At 37.9% G+C, this 20342-nt stretch overlaps 2 protein-coding genes across 2 annotated transcripts; one reads left to right on the top strand and one right to left on the bottom strand.

Moving 5' to 3' along the window:
• Positions 1 to 438: 438 nt before the first annotated feature.
• ints11 (integrator complex subunit 11) lies at positions 439 to 17683 on the top strand. Its single transcript, XM_026154555.2, has 17 exons — positions 439 to 659; positions 904 to 1001; positions 2335 to 2408; positions 2505 to 2733; positions 2848 to 2946; positions 3028 to 3062; positions 5479 to 5617; positions 5726 to 5790; positions 6199 to 6388; positions 6477 to 6560; positions 6648 to 6737; positions 9509 to 9671; positions 9757 to 9867; positions 11619 to 11680; positions 11967 to 12109; positions 12250 to 12379; positions 17375 to 17683. The coding sequence occupies exons 1-17, from the start codon at positions 632 to 634 to the stop codon at positions 17438 to 17440; spliced, it is 1806 nt and encodes a 601-aa protein (XP_026010340.1). The 5' UTR covers positions 439 to 631; the 3' UTR covers positions 17441 to 17683.
• On the bottom strand, positions 17633 to 19422 carry LOC113013551 (lysophosphatidic acid receptor 6). The gene is made up of 2 exons (XM_026154557.2): positions 19300 to 19422; positions 17633 to 18833 (listed from the first exon to the last, which is right to left on the bottom strand). The coding sequence occupies exon 2, from the start codon at positions 18753 to 18755 to the stop codon at positions 17787 to 17789; it is 969 nt and encodes a 322-aa protein (XP_026010342.1). The 5' UTR covers positions 18756 to 18833; positions 19300 to 19422; the 3' UTR covers positions 17633 to 17786.
• Positions 19423 to 20342: the final 920 nt, after the last annotated feature.

The raw sequence follows: 20342 nt of genomic DNA, 5'->3' as shown, positions 1-20342 counted from the left end.
CATAATAAGTAAGCAAAGAGTAAGAAGGGGCAAGGCAGGATGAGAGGACTTTAAATATCACTGTGGCCAGTTATCCTGTGACCCCGTTTCAGTTTCCAAACCATAGCAGGTCTTATTAGCATGTTGTAAACCTCCCCTTTCATTCTTAGTGCTATCCAGACTACGTGATGCCACTTTTTCTTGGTTAATCATTTTTAGAGGTGTCATATTCCTTATGCTGAAAATCTATTCACACATCTATCAGTTCAGTATAATTAAAAGTGGAAGACATAGTATTTTTGAAGGAATATAGATAGTTGAATTTGTTTTCAAGGTTTGCTTGAAAGGAAGTATAGATTATCAAAATGAGATATGGAAATAGTCTTCAAAACCTTTCCACCTGTGTTTTCTGCAGGCTTTCGTAGCAAGGGAGTTTTATTGTGAAAGCACTGGCCGGAAGTCTTGCGTGTTAGCCCAACGCTGCTAAAAAATAAAGTCAGTGCATAATATTAGCTGCATGTTTTAAAGCTACACACAATAAACTTTCCTATATAATTCAGAAGTTATTTTCAGCTGACAGAGCCTGGACGTTTAGGTAACCTTGGTGTCATTTACCTGTGTATATAAAAAAAAGGCTGCCCAATGAGAAAGCATGCCTGAAATAAAAGTAACGCCACTCGGTGAGTACAGATGCTAGCTAGCTAGCGCCTCAGTTCCGTCAACATTCATATTGTACATGAGCTGGAAAACTTTTAAGATCTATATAAGTATTTGCCTTGCTATGAAAAGAAACCACTTCGGGATTTGTTTGTATTTGGTGATGCTACTTAGCCTTTAAATCCTACCGCTGCGCACTTGTGTGTTTACTACCATTACTAAAGGAGTGTAATTCTGAACTTTTATCTTCTGTCCTGCCTTTCCAAGGTGCTGGACAGGATGTGGGCAGGAGCTGCATCCTCGTCTCCATCGGAGGCAAAAACATAATGCTGGACTGTGGGATGCACATGGGCTACAACGATGATGTGAGTGACATAATGCATTTGTTATAGCAAAAGCTTTTTTCTTTTTTTTTTTACCCTTATTGGTTTCCTTTATCTTATTGGTAGTTATAAGCACCCTGCACATAGCATACTGACAAGAATCCCAAATCAAAACCCTACATGAGACTTTGGCAAAATAAAAGACTCTAAAGTGAAACAGAAGTGTTTCAAATATGACAGCAAAAGTTAACACCAACTAGGCTGTTTTACACTGGGAAGGTTTACAAGACTGTAGTGAGATCTGCTGACAAAAAGACAGGAGGCAGGTCTGAAGAAGTTAAGATTTTCATTAGGATTAGTCCCACACACTGACACAAACACCTATCCTAATGAGGACACTAATGATATTTCTTATTTAAAATCAACAATAACACAAAGTAAAATTGAAAATCAGCCCAAAGAGGCTTAAAGGGGGTCACCACAGTGATTCTACTTAAGAAGATAGAGAGAAGAGTCTGACTGCTCATCAATGCTTTCGTTACATGTTGAAAATCAGGCTCTACCTGCTGGGCCTGCGTCTGCATTCACTCAGCTTGAACATAACTTTGGGTTCTTCGTATTTTTGTGTTAGCCTGCTGTCAGCGGGATGTTTTCGAAGAACCGATGATGTGTTAGCAGTATAACACAGTTGTTACTGTCTTGGACTGTCTTTAGTCCTTACCATCAAATTTTTTGCAATAAAAGGACAAAGAGGGGCCATAGGGGGTTGGTGGATCAGACGGTGGTCTGAGGTCTGACGATCCCTGGTTTCCAAAACTAGCTTGTGGTATATGGAACATCACTTTTTGGGTGGAGAAGGAGCCTGAGTTGGTGTGTGAGGATGAGAGATTCAAACTTGATATAGTTGGACTCACCTCAGCGAGTAGCTCAGGCAATGGAACCTCTTGAGTTGCCCTACAGTAGGTGAGAGCAGACAGCTTGTGTTCCCTACCTGTACGTTGAGGTTTTCCCCAATGGATGAGAGGGTTGCTTCCTTGCAGCTTTGAGTCAGGGAACGCACAGTGAATATCGTTTGTGTCTGCGCACTAAATGACAGTTCACAATACCCAGACACTGGGTGACGTGGGACTCTGTTATTCAACGCTTACATTGGCAGTAAAGGTATGACCAAGCTGGCAGAGGTGGGCTGGGCTTCTCTGTGCAAACTGCTGGTATTTCTGTACATTCTGACTTGGAATGCATTTTAAACACAGCTATTATGAAACAGTCCTTCTAAGAAAGAGACTCTCCTTTTTAAATGCACTGTTTTCTACCTTTGAAAGAAGATGATTTCCATTCAGTAACAGTCCTATAACAGATTGTTTTATCATTGCAGAGACGTTTCCCAGACTTTTCTTATATAACACAGAACGGGCGTCTGACAGATTTCTTGGACTGTTTGATCATCAGGTTTGTTGTCTTATTTGTTATGTTCTTCATATTGCACCTTTTTTTAAATAATCTCAACCATGTGTGGAACATAGTACACCTTTCTACGTTTTTCAGCCATTTCCACTTGGACCACTGTGGTGCTCTGCCCTACATGAGTGAGATGGTGGGCTATGATGGACCCATCTACATGACCCATCCCACCAAAGCCATTTGCCCCATTTTACTGGAAGATTTCCGGAAGATCACCGTTGACAAAAAGGGAGAAACCAACTTCTTCACTTCGCAGATGATCAAGGACTGCATGAAGAAAGTGATTCCTTTGAACCTGCACCAGACTGTCCAGGTGCAGTGCTGACATCATTTTTGACCACACACGCACACATGTCTAATAGTTGCTTCTGCGCCAGCTGCTTCTTCTCTTTTGATGGCAATTCAAGCTGTTTTGTGCTGGTGGCAGGTGGATGATGAGCTGGAGATCAAGGCGTACTATGCAGGCCATGTCCTGGGAGCTGCTATGGTTCACATCAAAGTGGGATCAGAGTCTGTGGTCTACACTGTGAGTGTAAACAAGTGTGCACTCTGTCACAGTAGGTGAATTTATCAAGTGCAATCTGAGAATAATTTCTTTTTATTTTAGGGTGACTATAACATGACACCGGACAGGCATTTAGGGTAAGTGAACCTACTTGTTTGAGGTTTTTCTTTTAGTTATTTAACTCTTTAAAAAATAGATCATACATTTACAAATTTAAGACTGCCAGTGCCCATTTTGAATTTCTTAAAACCTTACTTTGAGTCGTTCCTAAAATCTTAACCCTTGGAGATCCCTAAAAAAGACCATTAGGGACCAAGGTGGATGTCTTTTTTAGGGATCTCCAAGGGTTAACTCTGATCTGCGGAAAAGCCTAAGATGCAGTATTTCTTTCTTGCTTTCATTCAGTAATTTTATTCTTCTGACAATTTGCGTGTTGAGGTTGACCCTCCATTAATGGCTTGTACATCCGTTAAATTGCTTTTTTCACAAGCGATGCGAAATAAAATAACTTCTGGATCAAAAAAATGATCAGAAGTTGAAAAATAAGCTGTAATTTTGGAATCCCATGGCTTTATTTTATTAATTCTGTTTCTTTTTTAAGCTTGAATCCTTTTCTTCTTTTGACTACACCCTTTTAGGGGTCAACACAGCAACTGAAAACATAAAAACTATTAAAGAACGTGTTAGTTGTACTAAACTATTCAACTATATGGGGAGGTTTTCAGTAATAAATTTCAATATTCAATAGAGGCCGGTCTGTTTGTTCTAAACAGTGTTAAAAAAAAATCAAAGCTGGGATCTCACTGAGCTTATTTAAAGGGTAAATGTATTATTAGAAGCAGATTTCCTTTTGCAGCAGGACTTAGCAACTGACCACAGTGCCAAAACTACTACTAAAAGGTTTGCTAATCATGACATTACTGTCCTTGATTGGCCAGCCAACTTACATGACTTGAGAAAGGAAGCTGAGAAATACCTTATTCATGCAGATGAGCTTAAGTGCCACAAGCTGATCACTTGCACAGTATGCTGCATTGATGCAGTCATTCATGGAAAGGGATCCCCAACAGAGGGGTGAGTGGGTAAATAGCCCTATTTGACCGCTGCAGGTATTAAAAGCAACCCTTAATCAAACAAGTAAAGTGAACAGAAAGTCACTTTTAAGTATTTAAGACATGAAGGTGAGTGAGACCAGAAAATATAAACAACTTTTAAACATCAAACACCCAGATGAAACGGTTTCTTGTGAGGACTGCCTTAGGAGAGACAGACTTAAGAGTCACCTCTGCTGCAGAAAATGTTCATTAGGGGCTCAGACTTCACCAATTAATAGCAGCTCAGATCAGAAGGCACATCAATGCTTCCCAAAGTTCAGTCAGCGACAGATCTCCACATAAGCTGCAGGGAGGACGCTGTGTATATACTACTGAGGGAGACTAATTAGAAGAGAAGTACTGCCTGGACTAAGAAATACAAGAAATAGGCATTAGCTGAGTCAGAATCATGACTTCGGTCGAATGGGTCCCAATGTCAGATTTTAGTTACAGGCGAGTGAGGGACACTGTTGGTGACATATTTAAAAATGGCACGGCTGCCACGGCATTTTGATTGAACTTGAAATATTATGGCTTCCTGTTTGGGACAGACTGTCCAAGATGTTTATGCTTCAGTTTTGGTCAACGAAAGTTTACTATTTTAGTCTGTTACTCAGCACTAAAGGGCATATATCTGTACCAATGTATTGCAGTCACACATACTTACTGCTCACTTGATCTATGACCTTTCTATGTTAGCTTAAAGTCTTACTGAGTACAGCTTGTTTATTTTGTAAAGTGTAAGCCCCGCTGTAGTCAAAAGGGGTATAAAGCAATGTAATCTTTAGGATTGGGTTGCATAGATTATGAAAGATGTAGCTCCAGACTTTCCACTGTCTTCAAGGATGTTTAAATGACCAAATCAGTACTACTTAAATATCAACCTGGAGCCAGGAAGGTCTTAGTTTAGCATAAGCAGCAGTACAAAAAAGCTCAAAATGATTCAAATGTCTGTTACCTTCACCTAAAAAACAACTGTGCATGTATCTTTGTGGCCTAATAACTACATATATAAGGGAGGAAAGCACCAACGTCACTATTAGACATGCATATGATTACATAATCTGACCACAAGATAATAGCATAGATGAGTGGGTGATGTTGTTGTCTGCATGTCTCGCTTTTTGTTTCAGTTGGTTAGCTTACAAGACATTCAGCAGTAACAAGAAAAGAAAGTTTTCCTGGACATTGAATGTCTGGGTTGTATAGCTGGCCATTAGAGAGAATTTTTAAGTCCATTGCCTTAACTTTTTCTACACATACATTAAATACACACTTTGTTTAAACCTCTAGCGCCGACTGTATAAATCCACATTTGTTCATTTATTTGTTTTGATGTCTTTAGTTTTATTCCCTAATTAAAAAATAGAAAATTATAATTAAAACATCTTTTAATTCTTAGGTTTTTCCAAGCTTTTGACTGTGACAGTTTCATAATGCTGGTGTTGTAAATTCACAGTGCCGCGTGGATCGATAAGTGTCGCCCAGACATCCTCATCTCTGAGTCTACATACGCCACCACCATCCGTGACTCAAAGAGGTGCAGAGAGCGGGACTTTCTGAAGAAAGTTCATGAAAGCATAGAAAGAGGAGGAAAGGTAACGGTTAAAGTTTATTGAATATTGCATTTTTTGCGAGTAGTCGGGTTTTCTTCATCTTAGTATTATATATTTTCTAAGATCTTTTTTTTCTTCCCAACCTTCCAGGTTCTTATTCCAGTTTTCGCCCTCGGTCGAGCACAAGAACTCTGCATCCTGCTGGAAACATTTTGGTACAGATCTGTTTTAAAAGACTCTTCAGAAGCATTAGCAAGTGTGCCTTTTATCTCTGTTTGCTGTATGGGTTCTATTAAAAAGGGAGGAAGTCTCTGTGAAAGCTAGAAAGAAGAGAGCAAAGACAGTGATGCGTGAAGATAATCGCGGTCTGTTCTCTGGCTGAATGATATCAGATAAAGGCAATTTTTCTAGCACATAATTGTTGACATTCCAATTAAATAAAAAGTCCTTTCAGTGTAGAGTAATTGCACATGATTACAATACAAAAAGGGCTGATATTTGTCTGGACAGCTCCCTAAAGTAGCTGTATTCAATTTATTAAGCTTGATAGAATAAATGTGGCACATTAACTTCTTCACTGGCTCTTTGGACAGACGCTCTAATTGCCCCCTCTCACCACACAGGGAGAGAATGAACCTGAAGGCCCCAATCTACTTCTCCACTGGACTGACAGAGAAAGCCAATCATTACTACAAGCTTTTCATAACGTGGACCAATCAGAAGATTCGAAAAACCTTTGTACAGAGAAACATGTTTGAATTTAAGCACATCAAGGCTTTTGATCGCTCCTACGCCGATAATCCCGGTCCTATGGTGAGTCCCATTGTACATCAAAAGTATGCGAAGTTTCTCACTGAAGAGGTCAAAGTGCAGTGAAGTAAAATAATGTGGACACTTTCAGGTGGTGTTTGCAACACCGGGTATGTTGCATGCAGGTCAGTCTTTGCAGATATTCAAGAAATGGGCTGGCAATGAGAAGAACATGGTGAGTATTGTAAGGAAGTGGACAGCGTTTTTGAAATCTGTAACACTTAAAACCTAAAAGGTGTGCTTTTGTGTTGTTTTTTTTTAGGTTATCATGCCTGGCTACTGTGTACAGGGAACAATCGGTCACAAAATCCTAAATGGGCAAAGGAAACTGGAGATGGAAGGCAGAGCAACGGTAAGACTTACTTTATATTCTCATGATGGAAAAAAAAATTAGGGGGTGAGCAGATAAAGTCACATCGTTTATTCACATCCTCCTCAGTCGTTCCATCCAGTCTCATTTTTCTGTGAACTCGGTTGTAGCAAAGATCTTAAAATGAGTGATTCCAAATTTTCCATTATATTGAGGAGAGTTTAGATGAGCAAGTATTACCACTTAAATAGTCATTTACAGCTGGGAAGATGTTAGTTTAGCTTAAAGATTAAAAACCGGACTTGCTATCTTGTCTCTGTCTAACAGAACCACTAAAGGCTCAAAATGGGCCTCTGGCCAGTAGCTGTAAACATAACCACCGCTAGTCTGCATATATTTAAGGCAATTGGTCAGTTTTACCTTACACAAAAAGGCTTCTACATGTACCTGTTCTTTCTGGCCTATTGATAAATATATATATATATATATATATATATATATATATATATATATATATATATATATATATATATATATATATATATATATATGTATGTATGTATGTATGTATGTATGTGTATATATATATATATATATGTATGTATGTGTATATATATATGTATGTGTATGTGTATGTATATATATATATATATATATATATATATATATATATATATATATATATATATATATATATATATATATATATATATATATATGTATATATATATATATATATATATATATATATATATATATATGTATATATATATATATATATATATATATATATATATATATGTATATATATATATATATGTATATATATATATATGTATGTATGTGTGTATATATATATATATATATATATATATATATATATATATATATATATATATATATAATATATATATGTATGTTGGGGGAAAAAAACATCTGAAGCTTGTTATGGTCCCTTTCAAGCATGCACACAATTATATTTTCTGACCACTTCGCACTACATGTGAGTGTAGTGGCTAATGCTGTTGTCTGCACGTCTGTCTTTCATTTCAGTTGTTTTTCTCACAAAACCTTCAACAGTAGCATGAAAAGACAGTTTTACTGGGCCACACTCATGTTTGTCTGTGCCGTATCTTAGGGTTGGGCGATATAGCCTCAAAAGTGTATCGCAATATTTGAAGGAAATATGCAATACCACTTTCAAAGAGAAAAACATTTGTTTGAGTGCAGCTTGCAGGTGGCAGTATTTAAATAAATAAAAAATGAAGGGCATTTTCCATCCTCCTTTTCCATTTAGCGCCTGTCACTGATGATAGACTACCTGATTCAAAGTGTGAAGATATTGCCACAAGGTGCCAGCAGCAGCATTATAGAGTGGTGCAGCAGTATATAGACAGACACACCGTAAGTCAAATGAAAGCACAAAGCAGTAGTAGTGTTTTCAGTGGAAAAGTGTAACATGGCAACATAATAAAACTGAAATTGAAAATTATTTTTTACCCTGGGTGTCGTAACTTGGGTCGATGTTTTTTTGGATCGAGGCTCCATGTAACCGCATCAGTAATTTCCATCCACTGTTTGTTCTTGCTTGGCTGAGTCATTTGTTTACTTCGGTGCTGTTCATCACCACCTGCTAGCATCTCTTCCTCGTGTTCCTTCATAAAATCCACGGTAGCTTTTATAACGATAACGTTTATTTGGGTGAAAGAAGTTTGTTGTTTTCGCTTTTGGCAGGAAGACTTTCCTTACGTATTCCACAAACCCCTGTGCTTTGTTAAAGATCGCTGAAGTAGCTCCCTTTTTACTAAATTGTCCTTGGAAGTGGACACGGGGCTGATACAGATGTCAGACATCTGTGAGATTTTCTCAGATAATGTAAACGCGTAACAATATGACACTTTTATATCCCATAAAGGTTTATACTGGTATTATTGCAGAGAATATTATATGGCACAGCACTATCATGTGCATAGTATATGTACTGAGCTCTAAGGTTTAAACCACATAAACTTTTAAGTGACCTTGACCTGAGTAACAGATCACCATCACTTTAATAGACTGATGAAGCCTGCTGTGTTACATATGAGCCCTGTCACATCATTACACAGTTATTACCAAAAAACAACAATAATGTGATATATTTTTAGTTTTTAATTGTTATGGTTATTATCAATAAGTTTTTTGGTAATGTGTCATGTATCTGGTTTTTCAACAGCAGACCTTGACTGACTATAGTTTAGTTTAACAAAATAGTCAGACTTCAGATAGATACCTAAATTCATCCATTACAGAAAACTGCATAGTCATAAATAAGATTTTATTTTTTAAAGGTGAAAAAAATGATTGCCGAGGTGGCAGTATCTTACTGATTATCTGTTTATCTTTGCAGAAACTGTCAATCATTTAGAAGAATTCCACTGTTACAAGGACGATACACCTATAACATTTTCCACAAAAGTTTTGTTTTTATTGTTTTGTTATTGACTGTTGCTTATAGATAAATGTCACCCATTATTACCATTCCTAAAGTTAGCATGGAAGTAAAATGTGTCTTTTTTAGGTTAAATGAGCCATTCTTTATTGCTTTTGAGTAAGCTAAGTTAGATTAGCCTAAGAAACTAAGTTGCATTAGAAAGATTGTTCTGTTGGGTTAGACCTCTTTTAAATATTTTTGTGAAACTAGCCCTACTTTTTAAACTAAGCTTAGTTGCACCACCTGAAGGCAATAATGTCTTCTTTAATATCCTGTAAGGTCTCTGATCAGCATAGCCAACGCTCTACATTGCCTCTAAATCTCTCTGTGATTCTTACAGTTGGATGTGAAGCTGCAGGTTGAGTACATGTCGTTCAGTGCACATGCAGACGCCAAAGGAATCATGCAGCTCATTCGCATGGCAGAGCCTCGCAACATGCTGCTCGTGCACGGAGAGGCGGTAAAAATGGAGTTCCTAAAGGGGAAGATCGAGCAGGAGTTCAGTGAGTGCAGACCGTCCGCTCATCAGTAAAGCTTAAAATCAGTTAAACATGCTCACATTTAATGCTTCCCTTCTTTTAATGACAGGTATCGACTGTTACATGCCCGCTAATGGAGAGACAACGACTGTGACCACAAACCCTAGCGTTCCCGTTGATATCTCACTAAACCTACTGAAGAGGGAGATGGCTCTTGGAGGTAACTTGTTTTCTGTGGTAATAATGGTTTAGGTGCAATGTGCCTACTTAGTTTCACTTCAGATTTAGCTTTATTTGTCCTGAGATTGGTTGGCAGAAGACAGTTGTTCACCTTTTGTGCCACCTCCATTCAGAATTGTGACCCACATTAGCTGTGGTAATGGCAAATGTCATTTAAGTAAGTGGGGACATTACAACAGCAGCAGCTTTATGACTGTATAACTGTCACCTAGTTTTTAAGATTTCCAAGAACTGCTGAATTTTGTCCCAGTTCCTGGTATTTTAGACTTTAGTGCATTTTCTCTTTTGGAGTTAGTAAGTGTAAATCTTCAGTTCCTGATCAGAAGTATACCGTGATAACGAGGTAAAAGACTTACGGTCATAAATGGTCATTCATTAAAAAAAATATGAGTACTTCTGCAAGAGTAAAATATATAAATGCACAGAAACTAAAAGTATGTCTGTACATATTAAAAAAGAAACAGATGGTCATTGTACTCATTTTCTAAAATGTGAAATGTGGGATTAATGGTGGCCAATCTGTTTGTTGTAGCTCATGAGATTTGAAAACAACTTGTCATATTAAAAGATTCAACATCTAATTCCAATTAGATGTTGAATTATTTGCCCCATAAGCCTTGGGCTGTTCTTTCTAATGTCCACCTGGAATAAAAATATCCCCAAGTGTTGTGAGTAACCACTTCAAACTGTGAGGCCAAAATGAACAACCTAATACAAAAATAGAAAATCCTCCCGAGTGTCCACAGAGCTAACTGTGGACACTCGGGAGGATTTTCTATTAAGATAACTCATCTTACCACTAATACAGAGTGAGGTTACTGCTCAACTGAAGCAAATATTAACAATTTTACTTCATCAGTAAAAATAAATAAATACATTAAATGCTATAAACATTCTTTACATTAAACTACAATTTAACACAATTTGATTCACTATAAAGGAAGTCAAACAAATGCCACATTCATTCTAGTTATAGAAGGTGCCTCTTCAGTGAAAGCACCCTCCTTGGTAAACCTTTCAAAATGGCACTGGTTTTATAAGCAATAGTGCCTGGCCTCCAGAGAGGTGTACTATAAATCAAGTTCAACGTAACCAGGCTTTCTTTGTGTTTGCTGGCTTGATGATACCTGAAACCCCAGTTGCAACACTGGCTAGCAACCTTTTGTGTTAACCCAGGCTTTCTGCACAAAAGATCACATGGAAAAGGGGCCTTTGATGCACCGTTTTGCTCTAATTCTACACAGAATTGACAGATTGAGCTCCGCCTGCATCTGTCAGACATGTGTCAGAGGAATGGGTGACGGACAATAAAAAACATAAAGTAGAAAAAGTCAGCCCTGGAACCTCAAATAAAAGAATAATGAAGAGGCAGAATGCTGGCAGGAAATCATTAAACTTGTGAATTCATGTGGCGCTTCCAGACAGCTTCTAACTGAAACGCTGAACCTTCTCCAGACCAGTCTACATGTTCAGCATAAGTTACCATGGTGATCTATGTTAAAACTACCTTTGTGACACCCTTTACCCTCAGTTTACCTCACTAACCTATGAAACTTCCTCAGCAGACCACCTCTCTAGTTCAAAGAGGTTAATATAGGTTTGCTCACTTTTCTTGAACTTCACCCTACTGACAGCCTTTGTTGCAGGACTTGTATTGTTGTTCACTGTTTTGTTCATTTTGACCACAAGTAGCAGTTTATACAATGATGTATCTTATTTGCTGTGCTGTAGGGCCGCTGCCTGATCCCAAAAAACCTCGCACCATGCACGGAACGCTCATCATGAAGGAAAACGTAAGCTTCATGGTTTATAACATGTTTTTAGATTCTAATTTTTTTGAAACGCCAAAATATACATGAAGATCAAGATCTACCTTTAAGAGGACTCAATTTTGTGTCTAGTTATTTTAGAACTTGCTTTGATATATTTCAGTAACGTTGCATCACGTTGTGTGGTTTAACTTTAGATCTATGTACCTAATAAACTGGCAGCTGTATCCCTTTCATTTGTGGCGTGCAGTTGCTCAGTTATTATTTACTGTATAATGATAATTACCCCCTTGTGGCTTTCACTACACAGAGTCTGAAGCTGGTATCATCAGAGCAGGCCCTGAAGGAGCTGGGCCTCAATGAGCATCAGTTACGGTTCACCTGCCACGTGCAGCTCCAGGATCCACACAGCGACGCCGACACGCTCCACAGAATCTACACGCACCTTAAGAGGTGAGAGTGAGGTCACTAGTCTGCCACTAGCTAATGATTAGTGCGAATGTGTCGGCCTTATTATCTGCTTGTTCTAAAGTCTGCTTGATTTCTCTCAGTATAATTATCAAATTAGATCATTTTGCTTTTCTTTGCCTCAGTGTGTTAAAAGGCTACACCATCCAGCACCTCCCTGATGGCACAGTCATCGTGGAGTCTATCGTCATCAAAGTCTCCTCCTCTGCCGAAGACTCCAACACCAAAGTCCTGCTGCTTTCCTGGAGTTACCAGGTGAAAACATGGACATTATTTTTGGAGCGTTTCGTTATTATTTATTCTTTTAAATGCTCTGAACAGCAACAAGATAGAGAACTGATAGACATACAGTGGGGTGGTAAAAAGATACATTAGAGGACTGCCTATGCAGTCGAAGCCTGGTAGTTCCCCTAATCATCTAGTTATTGAATCACTGTTTTGAGATATGAAATAATTTTCCAATGAAATTCTGTGAAGGAACAACAGGATGCTGGAAAACAGAAGATAGACATGTAACATGAGATATAATGTATATAGTGTACAGGAGATTTTATGCCATTTTTTTTGGACTTAAAAATTGAGAGGAGGTACTAAACATTTTAAAGAGGTCCAAATAGGGCCTCATATTGCAATTTAAAAAGTTATACTGACTTAATATGTCGGAAGATTATATATGATCGCTTGATCTTTATTAACAGGTTATAATTGAGCCTTTACTTAAAAAATCTTTCCTTTATCCAGCTGTCTTAGCTAATCCACCTCTTAAGTCTGACGTCATTAGCTCTTTCTGGGTCCAAACTCTTCTTCAGTTCCCAGATTCAAACAAACACTGTGGCATCACTGAGAGTTAAAAACGGTCCAGATTCTTTAATCTTCAGTAAAATGATCAGAGCGGCTGCTCTTCCAGGTGTTACAACAAAGTTATCATCCAGGCATCCATGAAAAAGAGGATTTACAAAGTAACAGAGTTAGAAGTTGGCAGGGTGTTAGCTCGATTGTTTCAATCTATTCAATTCAATTCAATTTTATTTATATAGCGCCAAATCACAACAAAAGTCGCCTCAAGGCGAGATGATACGCAATGTTCTGACTGAGGGATTTCTAAAAAACTAAAACGCACAGCTCTGGTATCACTTTGGACTTAAATGAAGACACTAATATATAATGGTGTGCTACCTGGTGGCTAGCTACAGAGCTTTGGTTAGGATATATAAACACATTAGCATAGTGAGGCTGGGGGATTTTTTTCCCCTCAATAAAAGTTCATGTGAGATTCCCGATGAGCAGAGATGACATGGCAGGAAAAAGATGCTGAAAATGAACCAGACTTCAGTCTGGGGAACATCTGAGGTAATCCATCAACAACACAAGGTTGGTCAGTGTAACTTTGCAGTCTGTAGTGAAATAATCAAAATCATTAGTAAAACCCCTAAAACATAGTCTTAAATATATTACTTCTAATTACAAAAAATAGATAGAAATTACCAACTTCTTCAAGAAATAACTTTTTGCTGCTCCTGTAGTTGCAGGATGGGGTAAAAATGACAGTCCCCGAGAGTTGTAGTGTTAAGGTCTATTTCTTTATAGGTTAACAAATATAAATGTGGTCTTAATGGTGGCTAAAATCATCGCTGCACTGACACACATTTTAAGGAAATGAAAGAAGTTGCGTGTGATATTTGAAAAACAACTTGAGCATCCTCCAGCTCTGTGGATTAGACGTAGTTGTAAAGTTTTGGTAATTCCAGTCTTCTTATTGTCTTACAGAATTAGATGTGCAGAACTCAAGCATAATAAATATTTACAATTTTACTTCAGCCAACTCCAAACTTTAAACTACAGATTAAACAACAGCAGATCTTGAAGACATAAAGGCTTGGATGACCTGCTCTGACCTGTAAATATTCTCGTTGTGGGTAACATTATATTTAGTTGTAACCTTGTTTATAATTTCTTTTTTTCCATTAACATGTAGTAATTTACCAATAAACAAACCTAACACAGACTAAAATCAGCTAAAGATGATTAGACTGATAGCTTTCTGTAGCTCAGTACATAATATAGTCGCCCTATCCAAAAGAAAAGCAAAAGTAAGTGTCACAAAGTGCAGTGGAAAGTGGCAACAAGGTTTCCTTTCTGCACCTCTGGTGGGGTGTCATGCCATGGAAAGTACCTTCACTGAAATTAATACAAAAAACAAATATAAATGTCATATTTCTGTTCTTGATGCTGCAGTTGAATAGAGTTTTTCCGGTCATGCCTTTTTGCACCTTCTTCTTAAATGAATGAGTTTCCAGTTTCCTCTTAAACGTTAATGTAAACTCGCTTTATTTTTTTTTTTTCTTTGAAAGAAATAAAAATCATTTAGAGAAAATAAATAAATTAAAATAAAACAATAAGTAGAAAGACTGCTAGAAAAAGAAAGGGAGATGCAAAACAAATGTGTTTACAAGTCATTTCTAAATCACGATGTCTTCTGGTCCAAAGAGTGAGCACGTAAATGTCACACTCAGGGTTTTAGGATGAGATTGGTCTCAAATGTTAACCTTTGCAAGTGTTAAAGACTCAGTAGTTTCGGAGGTGTTTGATATTAAACTTAACTCTTCCTGTTAAATAGAACTGGTGACTCACTGCACTCGGGGAAGTTTACACAAGTTTATTCCAACAAATGTGATGTGGTAGAACTAAAAGTGTGTGTTTGGATTTCATCTGATAAAATTAGAAGCAAGTCAAGGTTGGATTTAGTTGTTGTCGAACACCATGTGTGTGTGTGTTAGTTTGTATGTGTGGGGCTGTGGAGGCTAACGGTTCGCTATGAAATACCACCAAAACACACCTAAAGGATCTGGTCTAAATCTGGCATTAATCTTCCTGATCTGAAGTCACTGAGCTCTGTGAGGGACGTTTTCTTTGCTTCTGGTATAATTTATTTCCTGCTTTTTTTTCCCCCAATAGTCTTGTACAGCTCCTAAGGAATTTTAAATTCTAGTAACTTTATCTGGATTTTTCCAGTTTTTCAAGTTGGTGAACTGTGAATTTTGTAAATATTTTTTTAAAGGTGTACAAGTGAATTAAAGCTGGGTCACACTAATGCATGCAGCAGAAATATTCAAAGAGTTACAGTGCAGTCCGACAGCTCATATCAAGAACGAGGCCAACTGTATTTGCAAGATGTGATTTATTTTGGCACGTGAAACAAGGGATCCATTGTGACCGCAATGAGTGCAAGAAGATTGATAAAGGTTAATGTAAATATCATGGTTTACTGTCCTAGATCCTTATCAGTGATGGACTCAAGTAAAATTGGGACCGCAGTGCTCAGGAGATGACAGTTCTTCTGTTAAGATGTGCCTACACAGGCCTGATGGTGAGCAGTTCAGCCAGGGGGAGTGAAAACAGTCGCGTAGGTGGACAGTATGAGAGTAGGGGCTTTGAAAGTGAGAATAAGGGGAAAGTAGAAGGTGGGGAAACCAGCCTGTTAAACTCCGTCACAGTGGAAAGAAGAAAAGAGGTTTCTGTGGTTTTGTGCGTTCCGTGCAAAGAGCAGCGGGTAAAAAAAACAAAATATTCTACTGTGCATTTTATGCCTCTTTCTTATATCTTTTATGTCTTGCAACTTCAAGTGGTGTTGCACAGGTTCAACTAAGAAAGTTTTTATTTTTACAGTTTTTGATGACTTAACATATCGAATCTCTTTGATTAGTAGTTGAGGTGTAATTGAGAACTTTAGAGAACCTCAAGGAAGAAGGCTGAAGGATCCTTTTGATGACAGGAAAAGTATGGGTGTAATAAGACTTGCGCTGAACAATTAATGTTATTTATGAATTGCAAAAGATCATGTGCAGGAGGTCTTGGAGGGGGAGATTTGGGGAATTTTAGCCTTCATTTTGACAGGACAGGACAAAATCGGAGAAAAAAGTAGACAAATGGAAGAGAAATGGCACATAAGACATGTAGACTCAATTCCAGGTATCTGCAGTAAGGGTTCTAGTCTTCAGTACAATGGGTTACCAACTCAACCGGGTGAGTTGTAGTGGTAACCTCCGCTTACTTAGTTATAGACGATGAATCAGTTGCTTGTGAAGTGCTCTAAATTGCATTTTATTTTAAAAGTGTTATATAAATAAAGCCTGAGTGACTAACAGTAAAATTATTATAAAATTACTGTTTTAATATTATTTTATGTTTAATTTGACTTATTTGCACATTCTATGAAAACACAGTAAAGATGAAGTATCAAACCGTGCAGGGGAGGTTTGAAGCCAAATAATTCCTATGAAGATACCACCCTCTAAAAAACAAGTGGAAGATGTGTCGACAGTGTATTAATGTAAGATTCAAAATGTAATTATTGGTTAGATTCCCTTTGGAGTGTTTTTTAAAATGTGGTCTTTTCGAAGTTGATTGTAGGAATGTTGTTACTAATCCATGAAATGAAATCCAATGAGGTGTGCTTCAGAGGTTGACTAAAATTAAGACGTTTAAAGGATAAATACACATATACTAGATAATTTGAATGGTAAATATATTAAATAGTTTGTAAAATAATATGTTTTACCATGTTTTTGTTTCACCTTCTCAAATGTCATGGTTTTCTTTTCAGTCTGTAATGTCTATTAAAACTGAACAACTCTGGTGTTTAGGACATTTTGATGAGCATTTTTCTTTTCATTTGGTCTAATTAACAATCTAATTATTATAAAATATAATTGAAGATTAATTGTTAACAAACAAGAATCATTAGCTACAGAGCAAATTCACTGTAATTTATCAGTGGAGCTTAGCACGAGTTAGTCATAATAAGATGGACCAGAGTAAGAAACAATTTATGTTTTTAATTGCTATTTTCATCTTTTTTTTAAATCTGTGGCAGGTGTTATTCTCTAATGTTAAGGACCTATAAGTAAGGTTTCCATCTGTGAACGAGGTTTTGGCCTTCTTCAAAAGAAAATCATGAGAATTTTATTTCAAATATTTGGGGCTTTTATTTATTGATTTGCAAAGCATCGTGTTACCTGATAGAAGTATGTGCATTCCCTGTATTTCAGGCTATTTGTGCTTAACTGTACGCAGACCAATCATACTTTCATGTATAGCCAGGCCCTATATGAGGCTGGAAAACCCCGATGAGGTTAAAAGTTTGGAAACCCCTGAGCTACTTCCTTAAATCTAATTTGTGCCAAGCACAAACATGATGCTAACTTTCTTATTTCCCTAAAATGTTTGGTTTGTTTTCTTATCTTTCGTCAGGATGAGGACCTGGGGAGCTTCCTCTCATCCCTGCTGAAAAAGGGTCTTCCATCTGGAATCTGCTGAAGCAACTTTTAGCCTCAAAGGACATTCACACTAGAAGAAGCTCATTTTTAGTTAAAATCTCCATGCAAGTGCAGAGAAACTGAAATGTCTACATGTAAACTTCAACAAAAGAGCTGCTGCCTTTATACATGTAACACACAGAGGCTTTTTTCGTATTATTGACTCAGTTTGAGGAAAAAAAGACCATTTGAATTCTGTTTTATCCCTTTATTTTGATGCACAAATAAACACTTTTATCGAAAAGTCTTTGCAGTCCTCCAGTTACATGTCCAGTGATAATGACACTTATATAGAGTCTTATTTATTTACAGCTGTATTTACAGTAAGTGTGTTGTTGCCCCCGTCCTCAGTTCACTGCGATGGTATAAACCCCCCTCCTCCGGCTCACCGCTCCCCACAGCCATGTCATCTTTAATCGCTCCCAGTGGCAGTGGCTGGTGGTGACATAGTAGAGCACAGGGTCAAGACATGTGTTGAGGGTGATGAGCGCCATGGTGATCCGCCGGGCGTTGTAGATGGCTCTGCCAAAGGAGCAGTTTTGGATCATCTCCCAGCGGTAAAGGAGGTGCAGCAAGTACACAATGTGGTTAGGCAGGAAGCAGAGCAGCATGATAACTAGAATGGTGTAGATGACCCTCACAGCTTTTTGGGCTGTTCTAGTTCGGATCAGGGAAATGCGCCTCACGGCCAGCGGGTAACACACTAGGATGATTATGGTGGGCACCAAGGAGCCAAAGACGAGGCCCAGTATGCTGTATGGCCCCAGACGAGTGTCCCATTCTATCTTGGCGAAATTTTCAAAACAACTGAGGTTTTGAGAATTGTCTGAGTTGGTTTTCAGAGGCCCCATGAGTATGAAGACCAGGATGGCCACTCCGACAGCGCACCAGAGCACCACGCTCGCAATCAGAGCGCACCAGGGGCTCCGCATCCTCAGGTAATTGTGCGGGTGCACCGTGGCCATATAGCGGTCCACGCAGATACATGTCATGAAGCAGATACTCATGTAAATGTTGGCGTAGTAGAGAGTCCCTGTGAGGCGGCAGGTGAAGTCCCCGAACTGCCAGTTGTTCCTGTTTATGTGGTAGTGGATCCGAAAGGGAAGAACGCAAAGGATGATGATGTCCGCCACCGCCAGGTTGCTGATGTAGATACTGAAGGCCGTGCGGTGAGTGATCTTAAAGGTGAAGACGAAAAGGGCTGCCAGGTTACCCGGCAAACCCACAAGCAAGGCGAGGATGTAGACGGCCGGGAATAGATGATACTCGTACTCTTGCGTTTGGATGTTGCAGTCATCGTTTGTCACATTCATCATGGCAGGTTGGTATTTTTCTTGGTCATATCAAAAGAAGCGTAGGATGGTTCTCAAAAATGAAGCATCACAGTTTGTCTCCTGCAACACAAACACACACACATTTCCATTCAGAGTTTTTCCACTTTCAGTTCCACACAACAGCAAACACAAGCTGATCAGAAACATTTAAAGTAGATTCTGCTTTTAACACGTTGTTGTTGCTCCAGAAAACGCTTTCATCTGGTTTATTAAAACAAAGAGTAATTTAGGATTTTATACTTAACTTATTCAAGAAATTAACAAAAGTGAAGCATAACAAGGCAGAAAGTCACCGTCCACAAATTAAACGAATAAAGTAAATCATCTTCAATAATAAACGATGACAAAGTGTTCTTAGATGTTTAATAATTTTTACTTTTCTGCTGTAAAGTTTAAGAGAACAGAGATTTTTTTTACAATCTCGGCAGGTTTTGTGAAACATTTTCTAAAGTCTTTTTTTGATAGATAAATTACTAAAATTATGTATATATGTGGAATATTATCATTAATATATAAAATTGCTCACCAAGTCGTTTATGGACTCCGTTTGATATCCACATGCAGAAAATGCAGACCAAAAACGCGATGAAACCTCCTGTTTGTGCTGCTTCTCTCTGACTACAGAGGGTATGTAACATGCTGGTTTTTGCTCAGACAGTGTAGTTTCCTGTTTCAAAGAGACAGGCACAGGAAACCAAAGCATGACGGTCTACAGTGTACTTTTATCACCCACCCTCGTCAGTGTAAATGTATACAGCTTAACAGCTTGTGGTTATTTTTGATTGTATTTTTAATGTGTTAGCTTAGTACTGCATGTGTAAAACAAGCAGAACATTTTCGCGTCAGTCCAAAAGCATCATTTACATACTATAAAAATATACAAAGTGTTGCAGTGAATGGAAATTTGCTGTTCAGTCTTCCCCCACAATTTGACAACATTTCCATCAGGCTGGATGGAGTTTTTACATTCTTTGAGAGTTGCCATATTGGTGTTGTGGTTTTTCTTTTAATATTGCAAAACACACAAACATCTTTCACTTTCTCTCATATTGTACCTGAAGGCTTGCCATGCAGATAAAAATGTTTTTTAAATTTTACTTATTTGTACAACCTTTGGAATGGACGTTTCTGACAAATCAAACCATTCTACACACATCCATTCTAGCCTGTGTAGTAGTTTCAGTGTTAAATAGGTGAAACTGACTAAATGAAACTGCATCATTATACACCCAGTGACTCATGATGGTAAAGGAAAACGTGATTTAAATCATTCTTGCAAACTGTAAACTGAAAGCTCTCATTAACAAGGTTTGAGTAATCTGCAGTGTGCCCTGTAGTAAGAATGACATCTTTGCATCTTTATGTTGCAAGTTTATCTTGTTTTTCATTTCAGATGATTGCAGACTGTCTGTATCACAACAGGGTGCAAAAAGTGATAGAGCCTGTTGTTTTGGGTTTTTTTTAAGGAAGTGAATATATGGTATAAGTGCTGCTATTCATATCATCTCTTTGTGTGAAGCACACATTTTTGTCTGCAGTCACCATAAGTGGGTGAAATATTAAAAACTA

Source organism: Astatotilapia calliptera, chromosome 20 (assembly GCF_964374335.1).
Source record: "Astatotilapia calliptera chromosome 20, fAstCal68.1, whole genome shotgun sequence".
In the NCBI taxonomy this organism is placed as follows: domain Eukaryota; kingdom Metazoa; phylum Chordata; class Actinopteri; order Cichliformes; family Cichlidae; genus Astatotilapia; species Astatotilapia calliptera.
This window is presented reverse-complemented; position numbering and strand designations above follow the sequence as displayed.

Bases quoted from the DNA above. Each gene is read 5' to 3' on its own strand.
- ints11 (XM_026154555.2), top strand. From the start codon at position 632: ATGCCTGAAATAAAAGTAACGCCACTCG. The intron at 1,002-2,334 runs GTGAGTGACATA...TTATCATTGCAG, and splicing joins ACATGGGCTACAACGATGAT to AGACGTTTCCCAGACTTTTC. The intron at 6,561-6,647 runs GTGAGTATTGTA...GTTTTTTTTTAG, and splicing joins CTGGCAATGAGAAGAACATG to GTTATCATGCCTGGCTACTG.
- LOC113013551 (XM_026154557.2), bottom strand. From the start codon at position 18,755: ATGATGAATGTGACAAACGATGACTGCAACATCCAAACGCAAGAGTAC.